Below are 27,613 nucleotides of genomic sequence, written 5' to 3'. Positions count from 1 at the left end.
TGGAGACTTGTAGTCCACCTTTGGAGAAGGAGAGTAATAAGGAGGTGGTGGGGAACTGTAGACGTATGGTGGTGGTGTAGACTTATAGTCTACCTTAGGAGAAGGAGAGTAATAAGGAGGTGGTGGGGAGCTGTAGACGTATGGTGGAGGTGGAGACTTGTAGTCTACTTTAGGAGAAGGAGAGTAATAAGGAGGTGGTGGGGAGTTGTAGACGTATGGTGGTGGTGGAGACTTGTATTCAACCTTTGGAGAAGGAGAGTAATAAGGAGGTGGTGGGGAGCTGTAGACGTATGGTGGTGGTGGAGCCTTGTAGTCTACCTTTGGAGAAGGAGAGTAATAAGGAGGTGGTGGGGAACTGTAGACGTATGGTGGTGGTTGAGACTTGTAGTCAACGTTTGGAGAAGGAGAGTAATAAAGAGGTGGTGGGGAGCTGTAGACGTATGGTGGTGGTGGAGACTTGTAGTCAACATTTGGAGAAGGAGAATAATAAGGAGGTGGTGGAGAACTGTAGACGTATGGTGGTGGTGGAGACTTGTAGTCAACCTTTGGAAAAGGCGAATAATAAGGTGGTGGTGATGAACTGTAATATGGGGAATACTTTTTAGGTGAATAAGGTGATTCGTGTTTGTGGACAGGGGAATTGTAGTGTGGTGTTTGAGGGGATGAGTACGGATATGCTGTCACCGTAACCGCGATGGCACTCAAGACCACGACATAAACCAAGCTGTGCATTCGCATCATCATTCTTGAGGATCTCATCGTACCTGCCGCTGCTCTTTCTGTTTCTTCGTTTTTGTTATGATTTACTTCAAAATGAAAGTCCTTTATATAATCTTTTTTCTATGTGTGTAAATATTATAATATCTTCCCAACTTGGGTTCGTGTTTGGCACTTTCAAATACATTTATACGTGCTAAGTTGTTTGTTTGAAAAATAGTAATGTGTGGGGTGTATGAAAAAATTATTAGATTCTCTAGCAACCTTCAATAGGTTTATTATGTTTTCATATTTTGTTTGTTTGATTTATATTGACTTAACTAGGACTCGGGACCCCGCGATGTCGCGGGGGAATATATTTCAAAAATCGTTTTAAAAAAAATCAAACGAAAAATCATAATGAATTGTATTAATTTTTTTTTTTTTAATATCAAATCAATATATATTTTACAATAATTATGATAAAGAAAACCCTCACAAGCATTTATCAAGTATATAAATATTAGAAAAACATTAATTTGTAACTAAAAAACTATTCCCAAATGCAAAAAAAAACATCAAATAATAAACCAAAGGTTACAACGGTTTGATAAATAAACCAAAATATTCAACGTCAAATAAACCAAATGCTACTATGTTATTAAACAGTAACAATAATTTATTTAAATATATTTTAGTAATTAAATATTTTTTACAAAATATGACAAACTTTAACCGAGAGACGTGACCGTAGATATCAAATATACCAAAATCTGTAACGGTTCGTCAAATATACCATATATTGCAATGGTTTGTTAAATATACTAAAGATTACAATAGTTTGAAAAACAAAACCAAAAGTTGCAATGATTCGTCAAATAATCCAAATATTGCAACAATTCAATTAAATAGTTACAATCTCATTTAAATACATTTTAATAATTTTAAATTAAGAATTAAAAATAATAATTTACGAAAGGTTACACTGACGGTAGATGATTAAATGTTATGAAGATTTATAAAATAAACTTAAAGTTGCAATTGTTCGTGAAATAAACTAAATGTTGCAAAGGTTCAACTAAATGGTTGCAACCGTTTTATGAAGAGTTACAATAAAAAGATGCAACTGTATAAAACATTTACTCAAATTGCAACTTTCTCAAAAAACATAACGTAAAATATATTTTTTTAGTTTAAAAAAAAAATAAACGAAATATTGTGATATACCAAAAATTGCAATGGTTTGTCAAGTTCGTCAAATAAACTAAAGATTACAACGGTTCATAAAACAAAACCAAAAATTGCAATGATTTTTCAAATAAACTAAATGTTGCAACGGTTCAATTAAACGGTTACAATCTCATTTAAATACATTTTGATCATTAAAAAATAAAAAATAAAATATAATAATTTATGAAAAGTTATATCGAGAGACTCGACGGTAGATAATTAAATGTAAATATACCTATACATAAAATAAACCAAAAAGGTTGCAATTGTTCGTGAAATAAACTAGATATATAAACCAAAGATTGCAATTGTTCGTAAAATAAACAAAATATTGCAATGATTCGAATAAGCGGTTTAACTGTTTAAGAACGGTTACAATAAAAAGACACAACCGTAGAAGACATTCGGAATGCAATTTATACAAAATAAATAACCGTAAAATATTTATTTTAGTTTATAAAAAAAAATTAACGAAAGGTTGCGACAAAAAGACGCAACCGTTCAGATGTGCAAATGGTATTTATTAGATTGCTATTATATATAGATTAGTTTCAAGAACAAGAAAAGAAACCCGTTTATTGAAAGATTGTTTAGCCATAATGTAGATACTTGTTTCGAAATATTATTGTGACGCACGCAAAGTTTATTTATGTATCACCATTTTATTTTAATTTTACTGTCCAAAAAAAAATAGTTCCACCATTTATAAACTATTCCAAGTTAAAACTAAACATCTTCACTATTCCAATCTTACAATATCTAAAATCCTGGTTTCGGATTGTTAAATATATGGCTCCTTAATTGTTTTGTGACGACAAAAGCACATCGTTTGTTGATGCTTTAGGTTACAACTTATAAGTAAAGAACTTTTCTGAAAGAAAAGAAAAAAAAATTGTAATGTTCAATCTTTTATTATTCATTTGTCGAATTTATGGTCCCTATTTGGCCAAAGGGTCGCAATCCATAAGACAGATGTTTTAGTTGCCACTGGCTGTTCTCATTCCTGCAGTTTTTGATTGCAATGAGTTTAAGAAAGACAATGTCATTGTTGCAATCTGATAAAATTCTCGATCAAATCTCAAACCTCAAACGATACGGCTGAGTCCAGCTCTATTCGGTTAAGTCGAACCGTCCCAAGGATATACTCTGGCAAATCGGTTTCCTCCTTTCCCTGCATTTGTATTTGATAGTTGAACATTTAACCGATGATCGCATTCAAAAAGATGTTCAACTAAATGTTAAAGCACTCTTGTTTAAAGATATAATAAGTCTAGCAGTTGAGACCCCAAACAAACCTCAATCAAGATGGCGAGATCAACAATGAGGCTTGTGACATAACCAAGGACCAGACCAATAACGCTCCTCGCAACAGCCGATGATCCAATATCTACATCAATCTGCAACACCACGATTTCATAAGGCAGCAACCATGTGTGAGATTGTCCACATTGTCATGTGTCTGTTCTGTATGTTGGACATGTACTGTTTATTTTATGGTTTACGAGAAATATCGATACTTCCAGATCATAAGTGAAATACAATGTTCATATCTATCATGTAAATGAGGGAAGTAGAAACTATTTGTACCTCCAAAAAATTATCCTGCCTCAGGTACTTGCAGGTTACAGCTTTACCGAGCAGGCAGGCTTTAGTTCCAACAGCCCGCTTGACCATCCAATATCCCTGTGATTCACCATGACTGTTACAATGTAACTAAGTTTATGATATTTCAGTGGACACGAGAAAAGCAGAGTTTCCTCACCTGAACAATACTTGGGATCAGCTTAAATCTTGCGTCACGGTAACTGTCACTCCCATCCACAAATTTTCCCAGGGATGAAGACTTGCTTACAGGACGATTCGCAGCATAGTAGAGTACCAGACAATAGTTAGGCTTTGCTGGTACCTGAAGAGGGAAAAAAAGAGAGAGCATTTTGACTTCTTCCAGAGACTAACTTGACCCACAATTACTAATAAATATTAGAGTTAGATAGACTTTAAGTAGGGAAAAATGATTGGTGATGGTAGTATGTACTATCATAATTCCAAAATATTATAAACTATTAGTGATATACGTGTGGCACATTGTTAATTACGAATAAACAAAAACGAACAAGAGGTTTAGCGTCACAATCTTAAATAAAAGCTCATATATTAGTATTGAGACGTATGGGTTGAGGTACTTTCTAATTGGACATTAGCGCTCGCCTACTCAAACAAACGTTTGGAAAAAGACTGAAATATATATAGAGTTTATGTTGCAGATAGTATTCACACCTGAAGATTGATGACTAGGATGAATGGCAGCTTTTTCCCAGGTTCCGACTACGAATGAGAAAACTTCCATATCAGGCTCTTCCATATGAGAAAACTTCCATATACATAATGTTTGTATGTTTTCTTCTTACTTTTCCAACACACTTTAACTCATCAATAACTTAGAAAGTATCACCAGACTTAGCCACAAGGCAAAGAGGGTATATACAATACCTCATGGTAAATTGAGGTACGGTGACAAGTCACACTTAATACTGGTTTTTAATAGGAGAGAAGGACGCAAAGGCTCAAGGGAGTACCTGGACAAGACATTTTGGATGCAGGGCGATGTTGTCTACAGCTTTATCAACTTTGAACCAATCCACTGATACAAGTGTTAGAAGGGGCTCCCCACCCATCACCTTAAATTGGACAATAGATTTTATTAAATTTGAACACAATTTAACATGAGAGAACCATGCACTTCTCAGATAATCCAATACAAGAGCAAAATTGTTCATAATCAGAAATCAATCTAGAAAATTAATAGACGCAGTAGTACACTAAGTTGACAGATTTAAAGAAACCAAAATCAGTATATTAGAAGAAGTTCATGGTTCTGTCAGGGATGACCTGAGTGCAGTGGCATCTAAGAAACAGACCCTTCATTGTTTTCTATTCCATTTCAAGTGATGTATGAAATCAACTGTAGAATATTAAAGTAGATGCAAGAATTTCAAAGTTACCTTTGCATTATCTTTTAGGTAGGTCTTTCCCCTGATCATAAACCCCATGCCACTAGGAGAATCCCAGCAATTTGAGTCTTTATCACCATTTCCTTTGCGCAGAGATCCTTGGAACTTACTTGGATCGATACTCACAGGATCAACACTAGCGTCTAATACATTACTTGCGCCTGGAGCTAATGTAAAAATAGAGCTGATATATTAATACACTAGATTGTAAAAATATAGATATGTACTTTTGAATTCTAACCTGCATCAATTTTTTGTAAATTTATAAATTGGTCCCTTTTCTTCAAACATAGAACACAAGAATGGACCAGTTACGAAATGGTAACTACAACAGCTATATAGAATTTTACAATCTCATCTAAATAAAAGTAATTTGTTATTATATATAAAATGCTTGCATATACATATAGTGTCATATACTATCGAACTTATGATCAAGAACAGATATATATTGATCCATTATATTCCCTATGTGAGCCATTGGTAACTTAATGGACTAGTAAAAAGTAAAGAGAAAACCTTTAGGTCGCTTCAAAGATAAGCTAGCAATTGCCCATGAAACATTCTTCAGTTTAACTTTAATCTCCTGTTTTTAACATTGAAACAACAGAATTCTCCATTATTTCAATAATTTCAGAACAAGTTGCTCACCTCATGGGCTGTACACAAATACTTAATAGGAACTTTGAACATCTTAGATTATGTGTGGTAAGTACACTTTCTATTTCCTAATTCATGAAATTATTTTCCTCAGTTCCTTCTCCTAGAGTGCTTTGTCTTTACATTTTAGTATATCTAGGGATGAAATCCAGTCTGTGGGACTCATCCAAAGCTAGAGAGGGCTTTGAAGGTTTATCGGTTTATAGGGAAACACTTTCTGTGTTTTGGGTGTTTTATTTTAATCCTTCTGATTACAATAAGAAAGGGCTTCTGGTTTTTTTTTTTTTTTCCAATTCATGATTCTTTACTCTATTATAGATTGGCAAGAGGATATCAAAACCAAGTAGTTACCTTATTGTCCTGATCTTCATCATCTTCATCGCTTTCCTCCTCATCCTCTTCATCAGATGATGAGTCCGTGGCATCATAAAACTGCTCCTCCATTTCTTCATCTACATATTCACCATTAGGGACATCTGGGAACTTGGACTGGACAACCGTAGCGAAAGTTTCATACTTGAAGGCTGGGTTTGCTCCAATGTACTCCTTCAGACCTGATATACCATTAATGAGAAAATGAAACAAAAAACCGTGTGGAACTTATGACATCTAATGTAGTCAGAGGTCAAGCATTTACTTTCAACAGCATGCCAACTAAAGTTTATTAACTTCTATGCCCAAAACAAAAAGCTTCCAATTGTCACAAAAGCGAAGCATACTACATGTATTATTATCCCAAACAAGTGCAGATATATAGTGACTGCTAATCTTCAGATGTGCTCACAAGAGTCTTCATTCCTCAACAGATATCATATATACCACAAATATCACAACTAGACTTTCTACTCATTTCTTGTGTTCACACTCTAAGTAAGATCTGGAAGGAGATAAAGCATGCATCTAACCTGCTACTTGGAGGAGTAATGCATATGGAATAGTCTTTTCAAACTTTGAGTAGCTAGTCCTCTTCCATTTGCACCAACGTTTAGAGTGGATTTCTAGCATGTGTGTTACAAGACAACTTGGAGTTTCTGCATCGCTGCGCTTTTTCAAGCTTCTGATTTCCCAAGTGGATGCTAAAATCAACAAGAACGAAACAGAGATGAAAGGTCTAAGAAGCAGAGCAAAAATGCCTTTCTAGGCGATATGTAAGCCAGTAGTAACAAAAACATTACTGATCCAGTGAGACAGAAGAAAGGCAACATCGTAAAGTAAGTAAAAATAAAAAAGAACAGTAATCCCACATGCTATGGTTAACAAGCCAATAATATTTCCCCAAGAGCTTATGATTCTGTTCAAGATTTTGTGAGCTAGCTGCAGAACTCAACACTATTGCAGAGACAGATGGGCAAGTAATCACAAGCAAGTAAGTATACATGAGAACCTCTGGCTATTGAAGTACCCGATCAGATCAGTGTTGGAAACACTTTGGATAGTAACAAGGTTCACATTTACTGCATTGCAACCAAACATGCAGCATAGCAAAAAAAAAAAAGTAAACACTACGGACATAGAGGTTATCAAAAGAAAATATCTTACGCGTAATTTCTGTACGTCGATATCCAGACTTTGGAGGCCGTTTCTTATGCACTGCTGGAAACTGTAAGATTGCTGCATAAAAAATACATCATGAGAGAATAGCTTGAGATAGTCAATGGATATTCGTTTTCAAAAGAATAATAATGAATTAAATGAGTCTCTAGGTCGCATGGGTAAGAAGATATCATTCAAAACTAATATCAGAGAGAAGAATACATGACTAAGTTTTCTAGGTGGCAGTGAGCTGACAGAAATTAACAAAATCTGTAACTGTGAAGTTCAGATTTAGATGTAGGTTTATTTTAGCTTCTATACATGATTAACATGTCTTCCCCAGGGATCATAGAACAAGAGAGAAACAATACAATCTGAATTCTATTTTTCTGTACTGTTCTCTGTTTTGTATTTGATGTTGTAACCTAATAATAATGTTCATGGGTGGGTATTAACGTTTAGTTCGGAAATTCATCGAACGAACATTAACCTACTTAATTTGGCCTTGTATCATTCATACACTTGACAATTCAGTCTTGTCTACATTCAACACCTACAGCCTAGACAATTCAGTAACCACTAGTGGCATAACTACATCTTATTTACTACTTTTAATACAGACATCAAAATATATAAGAAAGCGTTATTTAGAATAGTATTGCTCTCTACTTACTATATGTCCCATCTTGCCCACGAACCCACTGTCTAGAGAAGACAAAATCTCTCTTCGATTGCCATCTGCAAAATATACTATTTAACCAATCAGTTCAATGAAAAAAATGTAAGCGCAAAACTATCCACCGAATTAAGTGATATATGCAGAAACTGTACAACATGTCGAAACTGGAGAATACGAACATCTGATCGAGGAAAGATAGCAAGACATTTTAACGAATGCGTCTTTTTCACTAGAAAATACAGAGTGACCAGTGTGTCACTAAGGAAAACCAGAATTTTCAGTTAAACGACATACCGTGAAAGATATTTAGGATCGTATACGCAGTAAATGACATCATAGTGGCCCTCATATGAGTCTATCTTTTCCGAATCACCTGTTACTGCATCCCACCTGTGTGGATAGTTAGAAAGGTCTAAGTAACAGATGACATCTATATTTTCAAGGAAATGAGCTTACTCGTATCTTTGATGTTTGTCAATGCTCAAAAGCACTTCGAACACAGTATCCGCACTAGCTTCAACTACAGCAACTGCTTTCACAAGAACTCCTCGACCAGCCTAAAGAAGAAATCATTTTTAACAAAACCATGAAACCCACTTAATTCATGAATGACAAAATACCCAAAAAGTTTCCAACACCTAGTAAGTTGGGACAACCATGCCAATCACCATAATCAAGGGCAAGAAGTCACCGAAAGCTAACTTGCAAGGCCAGAATGCCCATTTATTAACCAGCTATAAACCAATACCGTATTTGACCAACATGGGATTACAACGAAACACCATTTTTTAAGCCACCATCCAAGGAAACACACTCAACTCATTCTTTGATAGCTTTCTCAAGGTCGAACTTTTTGCAATATGCATTCTTGCAAGGAATTTATGCCGAATGCGAATTTCTATGGACTTAACCTATACTACGTCCAAAACACTCTCTACATGTCCTTAACAGCTAGATAGTAAATGGTATGTACCAATGTACAAATTGCTTTTTTAAACCCAAAGACCAATCTCTTAGGTCATTGGTTTTAATTTTCAATCAAGCAGATCTGCCTATATAGTTGGAAACGTATTCTCTGAATAAAATTAAATATACCTTGAAGTTAGCCACATCTTCAAAAATCCTAACACCTGCAAACAATGAATCAGAAAAAATAAATAATTGAAGGTTATGTATCAAAGAGCATGCAAGGCAAAAGAACAATCTCAATGTGATTAGGCCTTATAGTCTCCAAATTCTGAACGTCAGGTACTACTATATTTCCAAACATCCTTCAGATTCATAGAGATGAAAAACAGCCAACCTAAAAAACTGGACAAGTATGTCTGCATCTTTTTGGTGATTATGAGTATTCTACAATTACCTCTTTATAACTGATAGAGAAGTATGCATAGTCAAAAGGAGACACCACAAAAAAAAAAAAAAAAATCATTTTAATGCATGTTTTATAAGTGTTTATAAGTGGGGACATTCAAATTGACCCCCATTACTCGTTATGTAGATGAAAAATTTGTAATGCGTAGGTTGTCTGATATCAAAACTCTACAGTTTACCGCCAAACATACCATTGATTGTACGAACACACTTCCATTCATGTGCCTCGATTGCATCTCCGTTGTCACCACCCTCATAGAAACCATCACCCCTAACATCATTAACCAAGGTAGAGGATTGCCTCAAAAGAGTCTCTGGACCTGTCATTTAAGAACATTATCATACATCTTTGTTTTAAAATAGAAGTAACTTTTAGGTGAACCTTATCTCTTGAATCATGAATAAGCACTAGATTAAACTATAACTACAGTTTCACTTATATACGGAACATATATTTGAATCCGGTGTCGATCTATTTAAATGTAGAAATAATCAGAATATGTCATTTTGCATGTGCCCAACCCAAAGAGAGGGGGAACAAGGAAAACAGGCAATGAATTGTAATGTTTTTTTTCCCAATGTCAAATTTGGAGATTCCCGCATAAACTACGATAATAATTATAGTCTATATACCAACAAATGAACTTTTAACAATCTGGGCATACAATCTTGTATAACTGGACACACAATCTTGTATAAATGGACACACAAAGTAAGATTCTGAAGCTAAGCAAGCCCATAAACTTGAGATAAAGAATAAACCTTGCCCAATTCGGATAAGCTTTTTTAATCCATAAGCATAACGTCGTACTCTAGGTCGATGTCCTTCCAGATCGATGCTTCAAAAGAAAATAGAGTGTGATTCAGCAATTGTGGACTAACAGTGGACTTCTGCTATTTGAAACAATTTGATCTGGTTAACAGAGAATATAACATCCCAATGTTATGCATTTTCTGCTGGAAGAGCCTCATCTTCTCAATATATGTACAATTAGTGCCCCCAAAACAGGAAATACTTAGCTACTAAGAAATATCATCTAAAGCACTAATCATATGATAATTAGATCATACTTGGCCTCCATGCTTAGCTTTGTTCTTGTGCTTCCACCTCTCGAAAGTGCATATTCAGCCTTCCAAAGAGAAAGCAGAAGTCAGAATTTAAGAAAAAAAGAAACTTGTGATACCTCATCCCAATAGACACTAAATAAATGCTTCAACAACAAGAAGCAAAATTAACGAAAAAATGTAACAAATCATATGCTATAGAAAATTTCAATACATTACATGATACTATAAAACTTGAGCAGTCTCCTGAATACCTGCTGCTTTGCTTCCTCAAAAGCCTCAACCCATTTCACGGCTTCTCCAGCGGTAGCACAAGCAATCTAAAATACAGTTTATAGAAAGAAGAAAAAAAAGTTACTTAATGCACCTGCGTTAGGCAAATATACTTGGTAGAAACAATCTAACTTTAGATTCTAAAATACACTTTCAAGATAACAAAATAGCTTACTATTGAACATCACCATATTAACTCTATACGTTAACTATTTGGTTCATCCAAGTGTGAAAATACACAAAAAAATCATAGGCCTACCACAGAACAAACTAATGTTCACAGTGGCAAGCTTTAAGTCTATTGCGCATTTGTCACAAGGCTATTGCAAAGATTGAATTATAACTTACTTCTCCTTTTCTTGACTCGTCCAACCGGTTATAGAACCTTATGACATAGACATCCTACAAGATATAATAGAAATAAAACTAGTAAGTGTACCTGTTTTTCCATTTAGTCTCTCATTGGAACATATAACTAATATACAAGATAGGGAATAGCAGATCTGTATTCTACGCAGATTGCAGTTATAGAAGTAGAGATTGAAAAGTACTACCCCACGATTCACTTTGCGACGTCCTAACTCTTCAATCATCATTGTAGGGCCAATGACACCACGCCTTATAGGTTTCTAGACAAACAAATAGACAAAATGGATATAATAGAATATCAACACACATCTAAACGGCATATCCATTTCAAACTAAAGAAAGGAAAATATAGAGACCAACAAACATCAAGTAGAGCACTATATCCTTGAGAAAAGCAACATTGAATTCAATGTATTCGATAAAATAATATATCGAAATTCAAAAGCATGAAAAACTTGCTTAAGTTCATTTCAATAAAAAGGGCTCAAAATAGCCAAGAAACAACACTTATAGACACATACAAATTTCTGATACCATGTACCTTCCATTCACATAAACTAAGCAGAGAAAAGGAGTTTCCTCTGAAACTTGCAAGGAAACCAAGCAAAAAAATTCAACAGCCAACGAAGAGAAAAACACAATTAGTTCTTCTAATTTCCTAAAGATTCAATCAATTTTGAGAATTTGAAAAAAAACAATTCCAAACAATCCAGAAATCACAAAAAAAGATTAAAGGAGAAGAAGGATCAAAGCACATACAATGTCTGGGTTCTCACGAGGATCTCTTTTATACATCTCAACATATTTGCCTCTAATGAAAAGAAAACGAAGATTACAGTACTCATGACCGATCTTATTCACACCCAAATGATAAACCCAACCAAAATACTCAAACGTTCCTCCTTCTCCGCCGCCGCCGCTGCTGCTACGGCTACTGCTTCCACTATCATTAAGATCTCCGGAAAAGCTAACTTTTCCGAGATTACCGGAAACTTCCTTCTCCGATCCGTCGGAGGTAACAAGTTTCTTCGATCCAGGCGATGTCATCGCCTTTCACCGGATCAATCAATCAACGCGAAACAATAATTCGGCTAGATTCGATTTCGTTGCTTCATTCAATTTCGAGAATCCACTTTTTTTCTTTGGTTTGTCTCTCAATTATGGAGTTTGTTGGGTTTGGGTTCATTGATTCTGAGCCTACTCTGCGACGAATTTAGTTCCTCCAATCAAAACCCTCCACGTCAGGTGAATGTTTGTGTTTTAGCCATTTTCAGACTTTGCATTAAAACAAAATTTAGGTGAGATTATAACATACCATTACCGGCAAGCATCATAAAGTAAGTTTTTTTTTTTTGACGGCCACATTTTCCATTAGGTAAGGAACGAAATTACATAATAGTGTTCGGTTTACAAATTTAAGACATACATTTAATGGATCCACGAGATAACAAATGGTAAGTTTTGTTGCCTAGCTTTGCGAGCTAGCATGTCGGCTATGGTATTGACTTGTCGACCGACGCACTTGAAATCATAAGAACTCTTCGCCATAGCCAATATATCTTCAAGATATCCTTGAATCTCCAATGGCCCAGGATTTCGTTGATTTTGTGTAGCTGACTCCTCCAAATAATTGTATAGCGTACTAGAATCACCATAGAAAGTGACATTTTGGTAATTGAGTCGTTTTATCTGGAAGAGGGCTTCTCTCAGCGCCATGGCCTCAGCTTCCAAAGCTGAATTAGTAGGATCAATGGATGAGGATCCTTTTAGAATGCAGCGTCCTTTTTCATTAAAGAGGGCCCAACCAATGCCTGCTCTGCTATTTGGATCCAGCCAAGAACCATCTGATGATATTTGTAAAGGTGATAGCTCCCAAATCTCTTTTGCTAACCGACATTGGAAGAAAAGATGGGGAACGGTTTCAGCAACATCACCACAAAAAAGGCAGTCTGGGGAGATTTGGATGCGCCTACGAGCAATATTCGCTTGGAGTTGGGCTGAAACTGTGGAACAGTCTGGATGTGGCTTTGATAGTTGATGGTATCCAGACTTGACAGTATACTGGCCATCTTTAGTAAATATCCATGTAGGAATATCAGGGCCTTTAAGGAGCCTCAATCGTATTCTCCTAATAAGCTGAGTGTCTTGAGGACAGATTATCTCCTGTAGCTTCTCATCATCCCAAGATGATGTGCCTGGCTTTATGAGTCCTGAAACTGTCAAATTATCATTTGCAATATTTACCAAACTTTTTGGTGGACGCGGAGGATTGTCAATCCATGGGTCATGCCATACCCGAACTGTATGACCATTACCTATTCTCCACTTTAAGCCCTGCTTTATAAGAGATGTACCTTGCACTATACTACGCCAGGCATGACTTGGGCGGTGGCCAGCTGTGGCTTCCAGCAGGGAAGCTTTGGGGAAATATTTTGCTTTAAGAACACGGGAGAGTAAAGACTGAGGTTCCTTTAACAAACGCCAACTTTGCTTTGCCAATAGAGCAATATTGAAATGAGAAAGATCTCTAAAGCCCATGCCTCCATACTGTTTCATCATGGTGAGCTTGCTCCATGCAACCCATGGAATCTTCTTCTTATCTTTAATGCTAGACCACCAAAAGCGTCGTATTTGAGCAAATAATATGGCAGATTTTTGGAAATTAATATGCTGGCCGGAAGCAGTAGCATAAGTTTGAAGTAGTTGTAGGACTTGATGACATTCTTGTTCATTTGCTTGACAAAAAAGAAGAGAATCATCTTGACGCAGTCCTCTGCTAGGGATAATCTTCTTAGAAGGAGATCCATTAATAAGCACTGAGTATGTGACTGTGGTAACACATTTCATTATCCATTGACACCATCTCTCTGATTTAATTGTATTCCAATGATATTTGTAGAAGCCTGCATTGAACCCGTCAGGCCCTGGAGCTTTGTCTACGTTCATGGCAGCTAAAGCTTTAAAGATCTCCTCTTCAGATACTGGCTTAGTGAGCTGCTGGTTCATTTCTGCAGTGATTTTTGGTTGAATATGTTGCAGCACAGGATCCAGATCAGTTGCTTTTTGCAGGGCTATCATAAAGTAAGTTAATTTCACTAAATACGCTTCAGTTAATAAAGTAGAAAACTTTCCCAACAAAAAAAATCCAATTATTTTTTTTTATGTAAACAGTGTATTTTCTCTTTTTTCTTACATTACTATGTAAACAGTGTATATTAGTTTATCAACCATCCCTGCAAGTAATTAATTGTGTTGAACCCAATTTAGTCACTCATCTCCTTGCAAGTGGGATAAACTGATAGAGACCATTCGTAGACTTATTCAACTTTCTAAAAGCCCAAAAGGGGAAGGTGCTTGCATTCATAATTTTTAGATCCATGGACCTCTTTTTTTTTTTTTTTTGACGATGATCCATCGATCCTACGCATGACCAAAAACTAACCGTAACCATATTTCGGACCGTAACCGGACCGTAACCGTATAAAACAGTTAAAACCGTAACCGTTAACCGTCAAAACAGATTAGTTACAGTTAAAAAAATATACTAACCGTAACCGTCAATTAACCGTAAACGTGTCAAAACCGTTAGTTAACTGCATGGTTAACCGCACTATTAACCGCATAGTTAAAACTTTAAAAATATGATTGTAGATGCGGATGATGCAAAAACAAATTTCGAATGTTCAGATAAAGATTTTCAAAAAAAGTAAATGATACCGCACATTAAAAAATCTACGTTAGGAAAAATGGTTTTTTTCTCAAACAAATATGTTCTAATGCTATATTGCTAAAAATGAAGAAAATTTGGTTTATAACATACTTTTTTATTCTATTCAAAGTAGTATAAAAAGTTAGGTAACTCGTAAGATTTTACCTACGATATTAACCGTATCGTAATCATCAAATAACCGTAACCGTATTTAACCGTAACCGTAACCGTAACCGTATTTAACCATAACCGTTTTAACCGTATATATAATGGTTAAGGTTACGGTTAAAGAAAATTTATAACCGTAACCAGCGGTTAATCGACCATAACCGTAATAACCGTAACCGTGGTCATGCCTAATCGACCCTTAGAAACAAATTTTTATCTATTTACAAATTACAATACAATAATTCAAAATAATATGTATAGTTAGAAAAAAAAAAAAAAAGGTGAAAAAATAGGAAACAAATACGTAAAAACAAAAAATAAAAGTAAATAGGATTGTGGAAGACTTGTGGGTTGTACTCTCTCTTTTTTTTTTACTAGGAATGTGAAATTTACTCCCAAAAAAAAAATGGTTATCTATACTATTAATTGGGAAGCATTGGATAATAAATAACCTTATAAAGTGTAAATAATTACAAAGGATGCCATTGAGATTTTTGCATTTTAAGACAATTAAAAAGATTTCGTCGGAGGGTAAAATGGCCAATTTGATGCTCACTTCAACGCGGACCTTGGATTTCGGGCCGGATCTAGATCCATAGTGATTTGGTAAAACACGCGGATCCTGAAACGTGGGGATTTGGATCAATAATAATTGCGAGTGTCATCTTAATGGGCTTAGGAGATAAAGGCCTTTCTTATGCTCGCAAACTTATGTTTGAGATCTGCAGAAATATGAAGTTTGAACAAATTAGATTCAATAACTTAAAATATATTTCTATAATAAGCAAATTCCATATATTGTGATTAGTAAATAAGAACAAATCTCTTTATATTCGAATCCAGTTATTACTTTTTTTACTTAAAATATCAAAATCAATAAATTCAAATTTGATTTAATCACTTAAACGGTTTTTTGTTACCAAAAATATCAAAATCTTTTAATTCAAATCGGAACAACTGACGCATATACCTTAACAATCTTTATTCGCAAATATTCTCTTTGATATGATTTTCTAAACCCTAAAAAAAATGTAGCTGACTTTGAATTACTATAAATATAGGATGTGAAATGCCGTAGAAGATACTCACTCACCTTTTAAAGCGAGAACTCTTCTCTTCCTGTTCCTTCAAAGAATATGGCAGCACAGCTTGCATCGACCGATCTTGCTGACATCAAACCTTTCAAAACAGGATGGAGAATCCAAGTTAAAATCATGCATATGTGGTCTCAATACACGCAATACACTGAGAAAACAATGGAAATGATTCACTCTTATACATATGTAAGTATAGATTCGATTTTCACTAAATCTTATACTCTTTACAGTCTTATAATTATCATTAAAAGATCCTATTATTAACACGATTTTATTCTCTTCAATATAGGGTACTTTGATTCATACTACTATTAAGAAACAACAAGTGAACAGGCTTCATAGGTTCATCAAATCTGGAGTGCAGTATTGTGGAAAATTTTATACTTACAGGGCAATCAAACATGTGCTTAAAATGTATAACATAATGCTGAGCAACTCGATGTGCAGCAAAACGCATGTACGATGTTGGAAAAGGCAGGAATTCTAACTGAAGCTGCTCAGGGTTTTGAAAGAACTTCTGTATATCAATCTCCATCGACAAAACTAAAAGTTACACCAACCAACAAAAAAAACAACCTTTTTATCACCATCAACCACATTTTAAGAGAATCTTTTGTAGATAGAAAAATTAAAATTCAACATAAAAAGAAAGTGTTGAAACTAGAGGATAAGAGACTTATAAATATGCAAACGAGCTTAGAGAGGATCACATCAGCCAAACGGTTATGCAAATAAGAGTGATTTGAATACTCAAGCTTCAATGTTCATGTTGCCTATGAAACAATCGTGATCATGAGGATTCTGATTGAGCTAAAAATACAAGTGACTATGATTTGGGTCATAGAGCAATCAAGAGGATTGTTAATAGTCATGGATCTAATCAAACCCTAATCACCAAAGCATAAACCATAGAATTGAACCAAACACCCCAAAAAATGATCGAGGATTAGAGAAACTAATAATTGTCCCCCCCCCCCCCAATTCTATGAAACCCTAGCACACTACCACGAAAGGGAAATGACCAAAATCAGATCAAACCAAAAAGAGAAAAAGCAAAATCGAATCGTGGGTAAGAAAGAAAATTGACTAAACTGGTGAGACGATGGCGAGGATTCTGAAGAGCCTCGACCAAAAAAGGATCTACCATAGCTTCCTTCTCGGTCATAGCAGCCATAGATGAAGAAAAGATTTGTATCTCTTACCTCTGCTATGTCTTATAAATCCTTTGTTCTATATCTTTGATTTTGTTGTCTCCCTTCACCTGAGATTAGAAGAGAAAACACATCAACGAAACAAAGGGGAGATAATTTCTGATGAGCTTTCTATGAGAGAAATAATAAAAATAAAGTTGCTTCCTTTGAGTTTTTTTTTTTTTTTCTTTTTTTTTTTTTTTTTTTTTTTTTAATTCATTCATTAGTCTGTGTGTTGTATTTTTTGTAGGTTAAGTGGGTTTTGTAAAGTTGATTTAGTTGAATCATAAAGTGTAAAAGTTGGATCAAATTCTTAGGGGCTCCTCAGGGGCCAATTTTTTTCTCAAATGCTCTTGTTATAACATTTATTTTAATTTTGATTTTTTAAAAATCGAAAAAGGAGACAAAGACATACGGGACCTTGATATTTTGATTTTATTACGTACCCAACCAAGCTAAATGGGTTAAAATAACCCAACTTCTCTTCAAACCGGGTCGAAACTCCAAAACCCTAAATTCCTCTTCCCTTTTCCTTTGTCGACATATCAAACCCGACAAAAAAAAAATTCTTATCCTTCATCCTCTTCTATCCATCCTATACACCACAAAACCAAAGATTAACATCTGGGATTCTTCTTTCTCCTTTCATTCCGACATCTTCGTCATCCTCTGTAAGTGGAATTAGTCTTTTGCTTCAAATTCTTTGGAATTCAAAAGAAATTTCGGATTAGAATTTGAGAGTACTTATGTCTGAGATTACTTATGTCTATAATCTGAGATTACTTATGTCTAGAATCTTGAATCTGAGAGTACTTATATCTGAATGTTGGGGTTTTGTTTTTAGATTCGAAAGAGGTCCAATTCCAAAATGGCTCGGACCAAGAACGCAACGGTTGTTCCAACCGAGCATGAAGCAGACCCAGTACTAGGCGAAGAAGAAGAAGAGTTGCCTAGAGAAGATCCCGGTAAAGAGCCAGAAGATTATGAAGAAGCGGAGCAAAATTCAATGGTATATGTTTGTGTAAAAATTCAATTTAAATTTGATAAATCTGTTGCTTTTGTAAGTTTTGTAAGATGAGTGTGTAACTTGATTTGGATTGTAGGATTCTGAAGATGAAACTGAACCACTACGACCATTGAAGATGTACTTTAGCCCCTCCGATTATGTGAAGCCATTCAAGCTATCATCTAAGTGTTATATTCATCAAGCGGTGAAGCTTTTGCGGGGGCATCTTTCAGTTGATGAGTTGAAATGGTTTTTGGAGCATCCACAGTTCAAGCACTTCTTCCATATGCATACGGGTTCAAATCACAAGTTAATGGGAATGTGGATGCTTCTTCTACGCACTGCTTGTCTTGATAAGAAGAAGGAATGTTGGTTTGTTGTCAACGGTGTACCAATCCGCTATTCTATCCAAGAATTTGCACTCAGTTCTGTTTGTTCTGTCATTCTTATCCAAAAAATTATGAAGCAATTGGCAGCGATAGGTTCTCTGGAAAACATTTTGGTGCAACCGGAACAGTTACATATGCGAGAGTGAAGGAAAAATTACTCTCGATGAAGAGATCTAACCCTGACCGTTTGAAGATGGCTGTCATATATCTCTTATGTAGTGTGATCGTCGGGAAGAGAAAAACTCGACCACTAGCAGATCCTGTGGAAGACTTGTTTCTTAGAGCCGTGGAAGATCTAGAATGGTGTAAAACGTTCCCATGGGGCCGATTTGCATTTGAACATAATATGAAAGATATTTTTCATCTCCTGGACCACTTTGATGGAGGATTGGGCGCACAATGGGTGTTTCCTAGCTTCGTGATGCCTTTGGAGGTATGTAATTTTAATATGGATTTTCTTATTATGACTGGGTACAACTGGAAAACTTGGTATAACTATAGTTTGAATGTATTGGTGTTGTTTGTAGATTCTAGCATTTGAGGCCATCCCAAATCTAATGAACCAATTCAGAGAACATGTTGTATCAGCAGATCCTGAGTGCCCTAGGATGTGTAAGATGAAGTTCAAACCTAGTAGTATGAAAGGTTTTCCTATGTCGGAGTTGTATGATTCTCTTGGTACAACAAAGGTTAGAGATTCTGAAATTTCTGTTATTTTTAATATCCATATGAAATTGAGAGTACAGAATTGAATGGTGTTTTTTTTTATATGTGTTCATAGGAAATTGAGAGTATCATGCTTCCTAATCCTTCTGAAAATGAACTTTTGCGTCGAATAATGGATAATGAGGATGGATCAGATGATTTTGATGATGTGATTGTTAATGGTTGGACAAGGCGTATATTTAAGGTTCACAAGCAAGTTTGTTTTGAGGAGCTTCATAATATAGATGTTGGTAACCGTGTTATGGAGGAAAAGTCAAGAGAATGCAGTTGTGGGTGGGGTGAGAGTTAGTAGGAGAAAGGTTGCTCCGAAGAAGGTGAGTAAAAAAGGATTGGTTGAGCAGCTACAAAAACAGTTGGAAGATGGTTTTAGGAGAATAAATAAGAAGTTTGATGGCTTTGATAAAAGACTCAAATGTGTGGAATCAGATGTGAAGAGTTTAAAAGAAGCTAGCGGGAAAGCTAATGAGTTGGATAAAAGAGGTGAAGAGAAATATTCTGAGTTGGAAGAAGATGAGATCGAAGAGAGTGGAGGTGAAGATAAAGAGAATGCGTCTGAGTTAGAAGAGGATGAGAATGGAGAAGATGGAGAGAAAGACAAAGAGTTTGAAGAAAATGATAATGGAGAAGATGGAGAGAAAGACAAAGAGTTGGAAGAGAATGAGAATGATGAAGATGGAGAGAAAGACAAAGAGTTGGAAGAGAATGAGAATGGAGATAATGGAGAGAAAGAAAAAGAAGGTGATTTGGAAGGGAATGACTTGGATGGAGATAATGAAAAAGAAGGTGATTTGGAAAGGAATGACTTGGATGGAGATAAAGAGAAAGAGAAAGAAGAGTCAAGTGAGAAGAGACAGCAGGTGAAGAAGAAGTACGAGAGAAAGAGAACAAGGAAAACAAGTGCAGAAGAACAAGAAGAAGAGGTTCAAGTCGGAAAAAAGGCTAAGGTGACGAAGAAGAAGGTGGGTGTTATGGTTAGGAGTCCGATTATGACAAGGAACAAGAAGAAGTAAACTCTTTATGTGACATCTTTTTTGTTGCTGTTGGTTTGTGTCAGGATTTGTTATGTGGATGTTTAGGTATCTTTATTATGTAGGGTAACTGCGGCATTTTGTTTAACTAGGTATTACTATGTTGTTTTGTTAAACTTGGTATTTTTATTATCTTGGTACAACTATGTACGTTTGTTCAACTTGGTATTTTTATTAATTATGTACAACTGCATCATATTTATTAAACTAGGTAAAACTATGTACGTTTGTTCAACTTGGTATTTTTAATAACTATGTACAACTGCATCATTTTTGTTAAACTAGGTACAACTATGCAGCTATTTAGGTTTTATTTTTGCAACATTACCAAAATTTAAATACAAATAGATAGGAATTAGAAGACAATGACTAGGAGAAATAGGTTTAATCGGACTTACAATACTAGAATTCGCCAAATACATATTTTTGAGACAAGTCCAAAAGAACTACAAAGTTGTACTTAGAAATACCAAGTTACAAGAACAACTGTGAGAAGACAACCAACGAAAAAAGGTACCATCATTTTTGTAATTTCGTTGGTTTCTATCTGTCGTCCCACCTTTAGCAGTGCAACTTCTTCTTCAAGAACACGAACTTGAAAATCCAACTGTTCTACCTCATTTACCAATGCCTCGTCCACCCACTTGAAGACATGGCTATCGTTCATAAGCTACATTCAAAATTTAAAAAAGAATTAAGAGAACGTGATCTTCTACAAAAAACTCATAAACTTACAATGAGACTTTTACGTTTCTATCATAAGCATATTTGCATCGGTAGTAGCGGCGGTAAGGATTTGGGACTGATTTGGAGATCTTTTCAACGATCTCGTCGCCACATCTACACCTCTTTGGAATCCCAGCAACTTTTACTCTTGTTCGACTAGAGGAGGTTTCACTCGAGCTCGGAGCTGAAGAAACATGACTCATCTTTCTTTTATGGAAGGTTAAGAGATTTTGGGATTGTTAAGATATTTTAGAATTTTGTGGATTTGAGATGGAATTGGGGATATTCAGATGGAAGATGTAATTGGGTAGGGTAGATTTCGTGGGATGAGGTGAAAAAGAAATATTTCATAAATGGGTGAAAAAGAAATAGGGGGAATTTCAGAAATTGGAGGGAAATGAAATGGGTGAAAAAGAAATGGGGGGAATTTCAGAAAAAACGAAGTATTGAATATTTTAAAGAGAAATTAGATATTTTGGGCAAATAACACGTGATCCACATTGCGCCGTCATTTGTACACGTGGCGCCATCATTTGTACACGTGGCGCCGTCATTTGTACACAGGTTTTCCAAGTTTCCAAGTTGTACTTATATACAAACAGTTGTACATTTTGGGGTTTTACTGTATAATTAGTTATTCTTTGATTAATATTAATTTTTATTAGTTGTACAAATGATTTTATGTATATGAGGTGAATTTCAAACATATTCATTCAAAAAAATGTGTAAAATGTTAATTTTTCAGACTTTTGACATTCAACATGGGGATTCAAAGGTAAGACATCTTAAAAGTATAAGGACTTTCATGTAGAAAACTAACATGTGTTAGGATTTTCATATAAATTTTATTTATCAAATGTTGATTACAAAGCTTGAATTTGATTATGTAACACTAAGTTGTCTATTTCTTTACAAAATTTGATTATGTAACACTAATTTGATTACAAACCTTGTTTTACAAAATCAGAGAGTGTATAAAAATACGATATCAAAGACATACATAGTTGTACCATTACGAAACCAAGTTTATCCAAGTTTTACAAAACCAGAGAGTACATAAAAACACGAGATCAGAGACATACATAGTTGTACCATTACGAAACCAAGTTTATCCAAGTTTTACAAAACCAGAGAGTACATAAAAACACGAGATCAGAGACATACATAGTTGTACCATTACGAAACCAAGTTTATCCAAGTTTTACCAAACCAGAAAGTACATCAAAACACGAAATCAGAAACATAAATAAAAATACTGAGTACATTAATCTTGGCCACCTCCCTGGTTCCCACCTTCCCGCTCTGGAAACCACCTCTCCAAATTTCTGCCTTCCACACGCTTACTCTTTTGGCGTCGTTCCCCAACAGATGGATATCTAGTTTCTTGAATTCTACCCTTTCTTACAACATGAACCGGGGGGAATGCGTACAATTCTTGGATTTCACTTGGAATAACCCACTCAGACCTATGCGGCACTGGGAAAATCGTTCTAACATATGCCATAACCCAAAGCTCAACAAAGTAATATTTCGTGCACAAATCATATAAACTACGTACCTCCGATGTTAAATTTTCTTGTTTCAAGTGAGTCATCGTAGCGGCTATTGCATGTACACAAGGATATTTGTCCAAGTCAAAACGACGGCAATAACAAGTTTTATTCCTCAAATCCACCACATAGGTCTTACCATCGCGACCAATAACACTATATTGAAGCTCGTAGGTGTTAAGCTCCTTCACCGTTAATTTGATTGCAACCTCACATGTTTCGTGTATGTCATTCTCCACAAAAGGAACAAGTTTCTGTGCATTTGATCCACCTATGGCTTCTGTCCTATTATTGCAGAACCATTCTGCAATTTTTTCAATAATTGAATCTATCATAGGTAACAGCGCATACCCCCTCACCTTGCTAAAAACACCATCCATAGATTCAACCGCATTACTGGTATCTATGTTGTACTTTACTCCGGGAAAATGACACCTTGCCCATTTTTCTAAATCGGTCTTATCATCAAGATATGTGGCTATCTTAGGGTACCTTCTTCTGAAATCTGCATATTCATTCTCAAACTCAGAAACTGTACAAATGGCTGCAATTTCCCTGAATTTTTTAGCAGCGTCTTCTCTGTTATGTGTAACTTTTGTTTTCACATTCTGTGACAAATGATAGATACAGTTTCCATGGTGAGAGCTCGGGTACACTTCAGCCACTGCCTTGATAAGGCTTTGATTTCTATCAGATATGAAGACCAATTCAGGACTATCCAAGTATGATGGTTTTCAGAGTTTCAAAAAACCACTTCCAAGTAACATCTTTTTCACTATCAGCTACAGCAAACGCTAAGGGATAATGGTGATGATTCGGATCTTGAGTTGTGGCAAAAATAAGAATACCGCCATATACAGTCTTCAAAAATGTTGCATCCACAATAATCACTTTCCTCATGACTTTAAACCCTTCAATGGCAGCCCACAAAGCGACAAATAGGTACTTGAACCTTTTTTCTTCATCTAATACAACACTAGTTTTTGTTCCAGGATTCACCTTCTCTAACATATACAAATAAGAATAAATCATCTTGAAACTCTCGACTGGACTACCACGAATATCACTAACAGCTAGTTTTTTTCCTCTAAAAGCAGTCGAGTATGACACTGTTGTACCAAGTTTTCCCTGAACAAGACCAATGATAGTTTTAGGATCTGGGGTCTTGAATTTACCTGGAAAACCATCATGTAATACAGATGCAACTAAACGTGGTGTGCCTCTCTTTTTTATGCCCGTAGCAGTAGTCGACCGAGAGCATATATGCATCTTCCTATATGTTCGAACCGAGAATCGAGTTGAATCCTTAGCCCTTGTAGCTCGTACATACCATTTACAACCTTCTTCAGCACATCTTACCCACATACCGCTGCGTATCCGAGTTGAGTGTAAACACTCCAAATAAATTCAGATTTGCTCCTGTCTCAACTAAATATTGCACATCATTCTTGCTTTAAAATTCTTGACCTATTACTAGATCAAGACCATCTTCCCATGGCTTTTTAAACTTAGCGTTTTGGCGTGCACGTGGCTTCTCAACATATTCACAAATACCATCATTCTCCGTACTCCTTTCCGCATTGTTATCAACACCATTTTCCACATCTCTGATAACAACATTTTCTAGTGGCTCCAAAGGCTCAGAAAGTTGTTCTGCTAGTGGCTCGTTTGCGTAAAGAGTTACGGCATCAACATTAGCTCTATCATTATCTATACCATCGGAAATCTGCTCAGCAAAATTCACACCAACTGAACTTCTTCTATGTACTCTCGACTCTTGCTCGTTTAACAGAACTATTTCCAACTCATTACTGACTTCTACATGCAAGACACTTCTTTTCTCTTTATCCAACGTTGTTAGATAAACATATACATCATCATCATTCCAAATATACGAATATGTAGGAGGTTGAACTCCCGATGGAATGTAACTCAATTTCACCTTTGTTGTAGATTCATCTATCCTCATCTTCATGCATATCTTATCTACTAACCGCGAATAAGTAATCTCCTCCATTGATGATGTCCTAAACGATAGACCATACAAGCCAGGTACCCTTGGATTCCATTGATATGCATCTCCGGTTTTTGAATAATATCCATCATAATCAAAATGTATGTTAATTGGAAGGTTGCTCATTCTCCTGGAAAAAAAAAATACATTAACAGTTATACCAATATTACCAGTTATACCACTTCTAACAGTTACCTCAGAAATACCAGATATACTACTTCTAATAGTTATACCACGTTTCTTAGTTATACCCAGGTTTTCTCAAAAATATCAGATATACTACTTCAAATAGTTATACCACGTGTCTTAGTTATACCCAGATTTTCTCAAAAAATACCAGAGATACTACTTCAAACAGTTATACCACGTTTTTAAGTTATACCCAAGTTTTCTCAAAAATATTAAATATACTAATTCAAACAGTTATACCACGTTTTTCAGTTATACCCAGGTTTACATGTTCTACTCTATTTGCAAATCGATTCTCGGACCAAAAACACTAATCTACCTACTGTTAACAACGAATCAACTACTATAGTCCATTAAAGTGTCTTAATCGACCCATAATACATAGTTACCAACACAATGTCCATTAATTACCAACACCAATTGAAAACCCTATCAAATCTAATAGAAATCTCCAAATTTCAAACAGTTATACAAAAATAAACTAAAGACTCGATGTTAGAAGTGGAAGAAGAGAATAGGAACTGACCTAGAGATTAAAGCTTCACTTTCAATGGTGGAAGAACGACGACGAGGTGAAGACGACGACGACGTGGTGATTTTGAGTTTTGATTGATTTTGTCCCGATGAATACATGAGCTGGTTTGTGATTGGTCTGAAATCTCTTAGTTTTGATTGGTTAAAAATGTTTCTGTTTTGATTGGTCGAAAATCTCTCACTTTTGATTGGTCCGTTTATTAAGGGCAAACATGGGTTTTAAACTTTCATTAAGAGTATAAGAGTATGACAGAATTTTGGAGAGTAGATAGATCATTAAGTCAAGCTTGAGGAGCTCCAGAGATTAGTCTCCGTAAAAGTTTTACTCTATTTTATACATTTGGTTGGTGTCCCATTTCATTTTTCCAAGGTGCATCGTTATGTACAATTTTGTCAAACAATATCAATGCACCGAAAAACAAAGTATCTACAATTAGTGTGGAAAATGTTGCAGTGTCATATTAGAAGTAAGATCGAACCTTACGTAATATACTTAATAATCTTAAATTCATGATATTATATTGTCTAAAGTCTAAACTAAAGCTACTAATTCATGGTTTTAGATTCAGTTCAAGTGTGATTTACTATGTTTTGTGGTTTGCGGTCAATTCTCTCCGATTATTTTTCATTAGTAAATTTCCAAATGAGACACATGACATCTATATAATCAATCCATTGGAAATTTAGAATGCCAATCCTTTAGTAATAAGATACCAAAGATTTTGCTGATTCTATATAGGCTGAATATTTTTTTAGCCAACCAGGGGTTTAAAATTCTTTATTTGCTATAAGACAAGAGTTGTTCTAAAAACATTTATCTGTCCAAATAAAAATAAAATAAAATTCAGTAATATATTTAATACAAAAAATATATCAAATAGAGAAAATGTGTTCAAGAGTCTTAGGAATTGGGTCTATATGTATTTCAGCCCAAACATAATTTTATAAACAATAATATTGCATTACTAAATAAATAATTTTAGTCATTTTAAAATAAAATATTCTGAAAAAACAAAATTTCTGTTATAACAATTACAGGCCTGAAATCTGCAATTGTCCAAATTATTTATCATTCACCAATACCAAATTATTAATTTATATAAAACACTTAAAATGATGTAAATAAAAATCTTTTATTTACTTATCTTTGTATTCAAAATTTATAACTAATCAAACTGAAAACGTTTGTGCACCAGAGTTTATTTAAAACTCATAATATAATTTTGCAATCAATTTTCTAATATCTATAGTCTACATTATTATTTAATTATTATTTTATTTTAATACTAGGAGATTCTGGGCCAAAACCCGTAATCTTCCAGACCCGAAACCACATCATGTAATATTAGTTTTTTTTTTTGAATATCTATAGTCTACACTATTATCTATTATCTAGTTCACTACAAAACAAAAAACAATTTCTTTAATACTACTTAAAAAACTAAATTGAATATAAATTTTATATAACATATTTCTTAAAATATGAAACCCCGCACGTACGTGCGGGTCAGGATCTAGTCTATACTATTAATTGGGAATCACTAGATACTAAACAACCTTATTAAGGGTAAAATATTAGATAAGATGCCATTGGTTTTAGTGTTTTTAAAAAAATTCATTAAGGATACAATAGTAATCACAAAATTAATATATTTAAATAAAACAATAGTAAAATTCTTTTAAGTAATTATTAGTTTCCAAAAAATTAAACTCACTTTCTCTCTCTTATTAATTATGGACGATATTTTGAAATTAATTTCTAAAAATTGTTAACCAATGAGAATTGAAAAAATAAGATTTGATATCCAACTAAGATTTTATTTAAACCAATCCTAATAGACTATTCTATATCAAAAACAAAAATAAAAATAATATCATTTTAATTCAAAATTATCGTTTAAAAAGATTTATCAATGGAGGATTTTAAGATTGAATTTGAAATTTCGTAAAAAAGCTAAATACAAATATTTAAGATTCAGTTTTGTTATAATATTTTTTAAAAATTTAAAATACAAAACGAAATTGTATTTCACAATTTCCAAAAAACCATATTAGATATTAACAAATATTTATATTTATTATGAAATAAACTCAAATAATAATAAATTTAAAGTAATTATCATTATGGCCTTTGTTTAAAGCAAGTTTCGGAAATATCTAAACAATAGATTGTACATATTAATTTCGAAATATTTTGTGTTTTATTTTTCCTTTTCAACAGGATCTTCCTTAAATAAATCTCTAATATATTGCACACAGTTTTCGAAATTATGTAAACTAATTATATATTTTGCATTCAACCCAAATTATACAGCAATAGCAGATCCTTTTTATAGATGTATCTCAAATTTTTTTTTTTAGTCCAAAAATAGAATTAATTATGATTAAACAATGAAC

At 34.6% G+C, this 27,613-nt stretch overlaps 4 protein-coding genes and 2 long non-coding RNA genes across 8 annotated transcripts; 1 reads left to right on the top strand and 5 right to left on the bottom strand.

Moving 5' to 3' along the window:
* Positions 1-927, bottom strand: LOC110226519 (extensin-2; the record flags this gene model as incomplete). The annotated part of the gene is made up of 1 exon (XM_021018457.1): positions 1-927. A coding segment is annotated over exon 1 (759 nt), but the record flags the coding sequence as incomplete, so codon positions are not given.
* Positions 928-2,628: 1,701 nt separating this feature from the next.
* On the bottom strand, positions 2,629-12,072 carry LOC9304482 (protein ENHANCED DISEASE RESISTANCE 2). Of its 3 annotated transcripts, none has more exons than XM_021017528.1 (23): positions 11,650-12,072; positions 11,076-11,150; positions 10,870-10,923; positions 10,503-10,568; positions 10,255-10,313; positions 9,946-10,022; positions 9,375-9,503; positions 8,905-8,939; positions 8,266-8,366; positions 8,104-8,199; positions 7,804-7,880; positions 7,137-7,208; positions 6,503-6,673; positions 5,949-6,151; positions 5,457-5,523; positions 4,929-5,104; positions 4,503-4,604; positions 4,204-4,251; positions 3,689-3,832; positions 3,514-3,609; positions 3,222-3,323; positions 3,011-3,097; positions 2,629-2,929 (listed from the first exon to the last, which is right to left on the bottom strand). In XM_021017528.1, exons 1-23 carry the CDS (start codon positions 11,935-11,937, stop codon positions 2,924-2,926), a joined length of 2,331 nt encoding a protein of 776 aa, XP_020873187.1. In that variant the 5' UTR covers positions 11,938-12,072; the 3' UTR covers positions 2,629-2,923. The 3 variants fall into 3 exon arrangements, with proteins under 3 accessions (XP_020873187.1, XP_020873188.1, XP_002868410.2); XM_021017529.1 differs by having other exon boundaries at positions 4,929-5,098; XM_002868364.2 differs by having other exon boundaries at positions 7,804-7,868.
* A 170-nt stretch (positions 12,073-12,242) lies between these two features.
* Positions 12,243-13,896, bottom strand: LOC110226518. The gene is made up of 2 exons (XM_021018456.1): positions 13,245-13,896; positions 12,243-13,100 (listed from the first exon to the last, which is right to left on the bottom strand). The coding sequence occupies exons 1-2, from the start codon at positions 13,894-13,896 to the stop codon at positions 12,319-12,321; spliced, it is 1,434 nt and encodes a 477-aa protein (XP_020874115.1). The 3' UTR covers positions 12,243-12,318.
* Positions 13,897-15,341: 1,445 nt separating this feature from the next.
* On the bottom strand, positions 15,342-17,144 carry LOC9306492. The gene is made up of 3 exons (XR_002330701.1): positions 16,957-17,144; positions 15,861-15,946; positions 15,342-15,489 (listed from the first exon to the last, which is right to left on the bottom strand). It is a non-coding gene; the product is annotated as an uncharacterized LOC9306492 (long non-coding RNA).
* Positions 17,145-17,411: 267 nt separating this feature from the next.
* LOC9304481 (uncharacterized protein At3g43530) lies at positions 17,412-20,185 on the top strand. Its single transcript, XM_021018455.1, has 6 exons — positions 17,412-17,725; positions 17,899-18,063; positions 18,158-18,882; positions 18,977-19,138; positions 19,231-19,453; positions 19,602-20,185. The coding sequence occupies exons 3-6, from the start codon at positions 18,427-18,429 to the stop codon at positions 20,183-20,185; spliced, it is 1,425 nt and encodes a 474-aa protein (XP_020874114.1). The 5' UTR covers positions 17,412-17,725; positions 17,899-18,063; positions 18,158-18,426.
* A 388-nt stretch (positions 20,186-20,573) lies between these two features.
* On the bottom strand, positions 20,574-21,130 carry LOC110226072. The gene is made up of 2 exons (XR_002330202.1): positions 20,953-21,130; positions 20,574-20,873 (listed from the first exon to the last, which is right to left on the bottom strand). It is a non-coding gene; the product is annotated as an uncharacterized LOC110226072 (long non-coding RNA).
* Between the last annotated feature and the right edge of the window lie 6,483 nt (positions 21,131-27,613).

The sequence above is a fragment of the Arabidopsis lyrata genome (assembly GCF_000004255.2).
Source record: "Arabidopsis lyrata subsp. lyrata unplaced genomic scaffold ARALYscaffold_7, whole genome shotgun sequence".
Lineage (NCBI taxonomy): Eukaryota > Viridiplantae > Streptophyta > Magnoliopsida > Brassicales > Brassicaceae > Arabidopsis > Arabidopsis lyrata.
The sequence above is the reverse complement of the archived record's forward strand: the minus strand, read 5'-3'. Positions and strand labels throughout refer to the sequence as shown.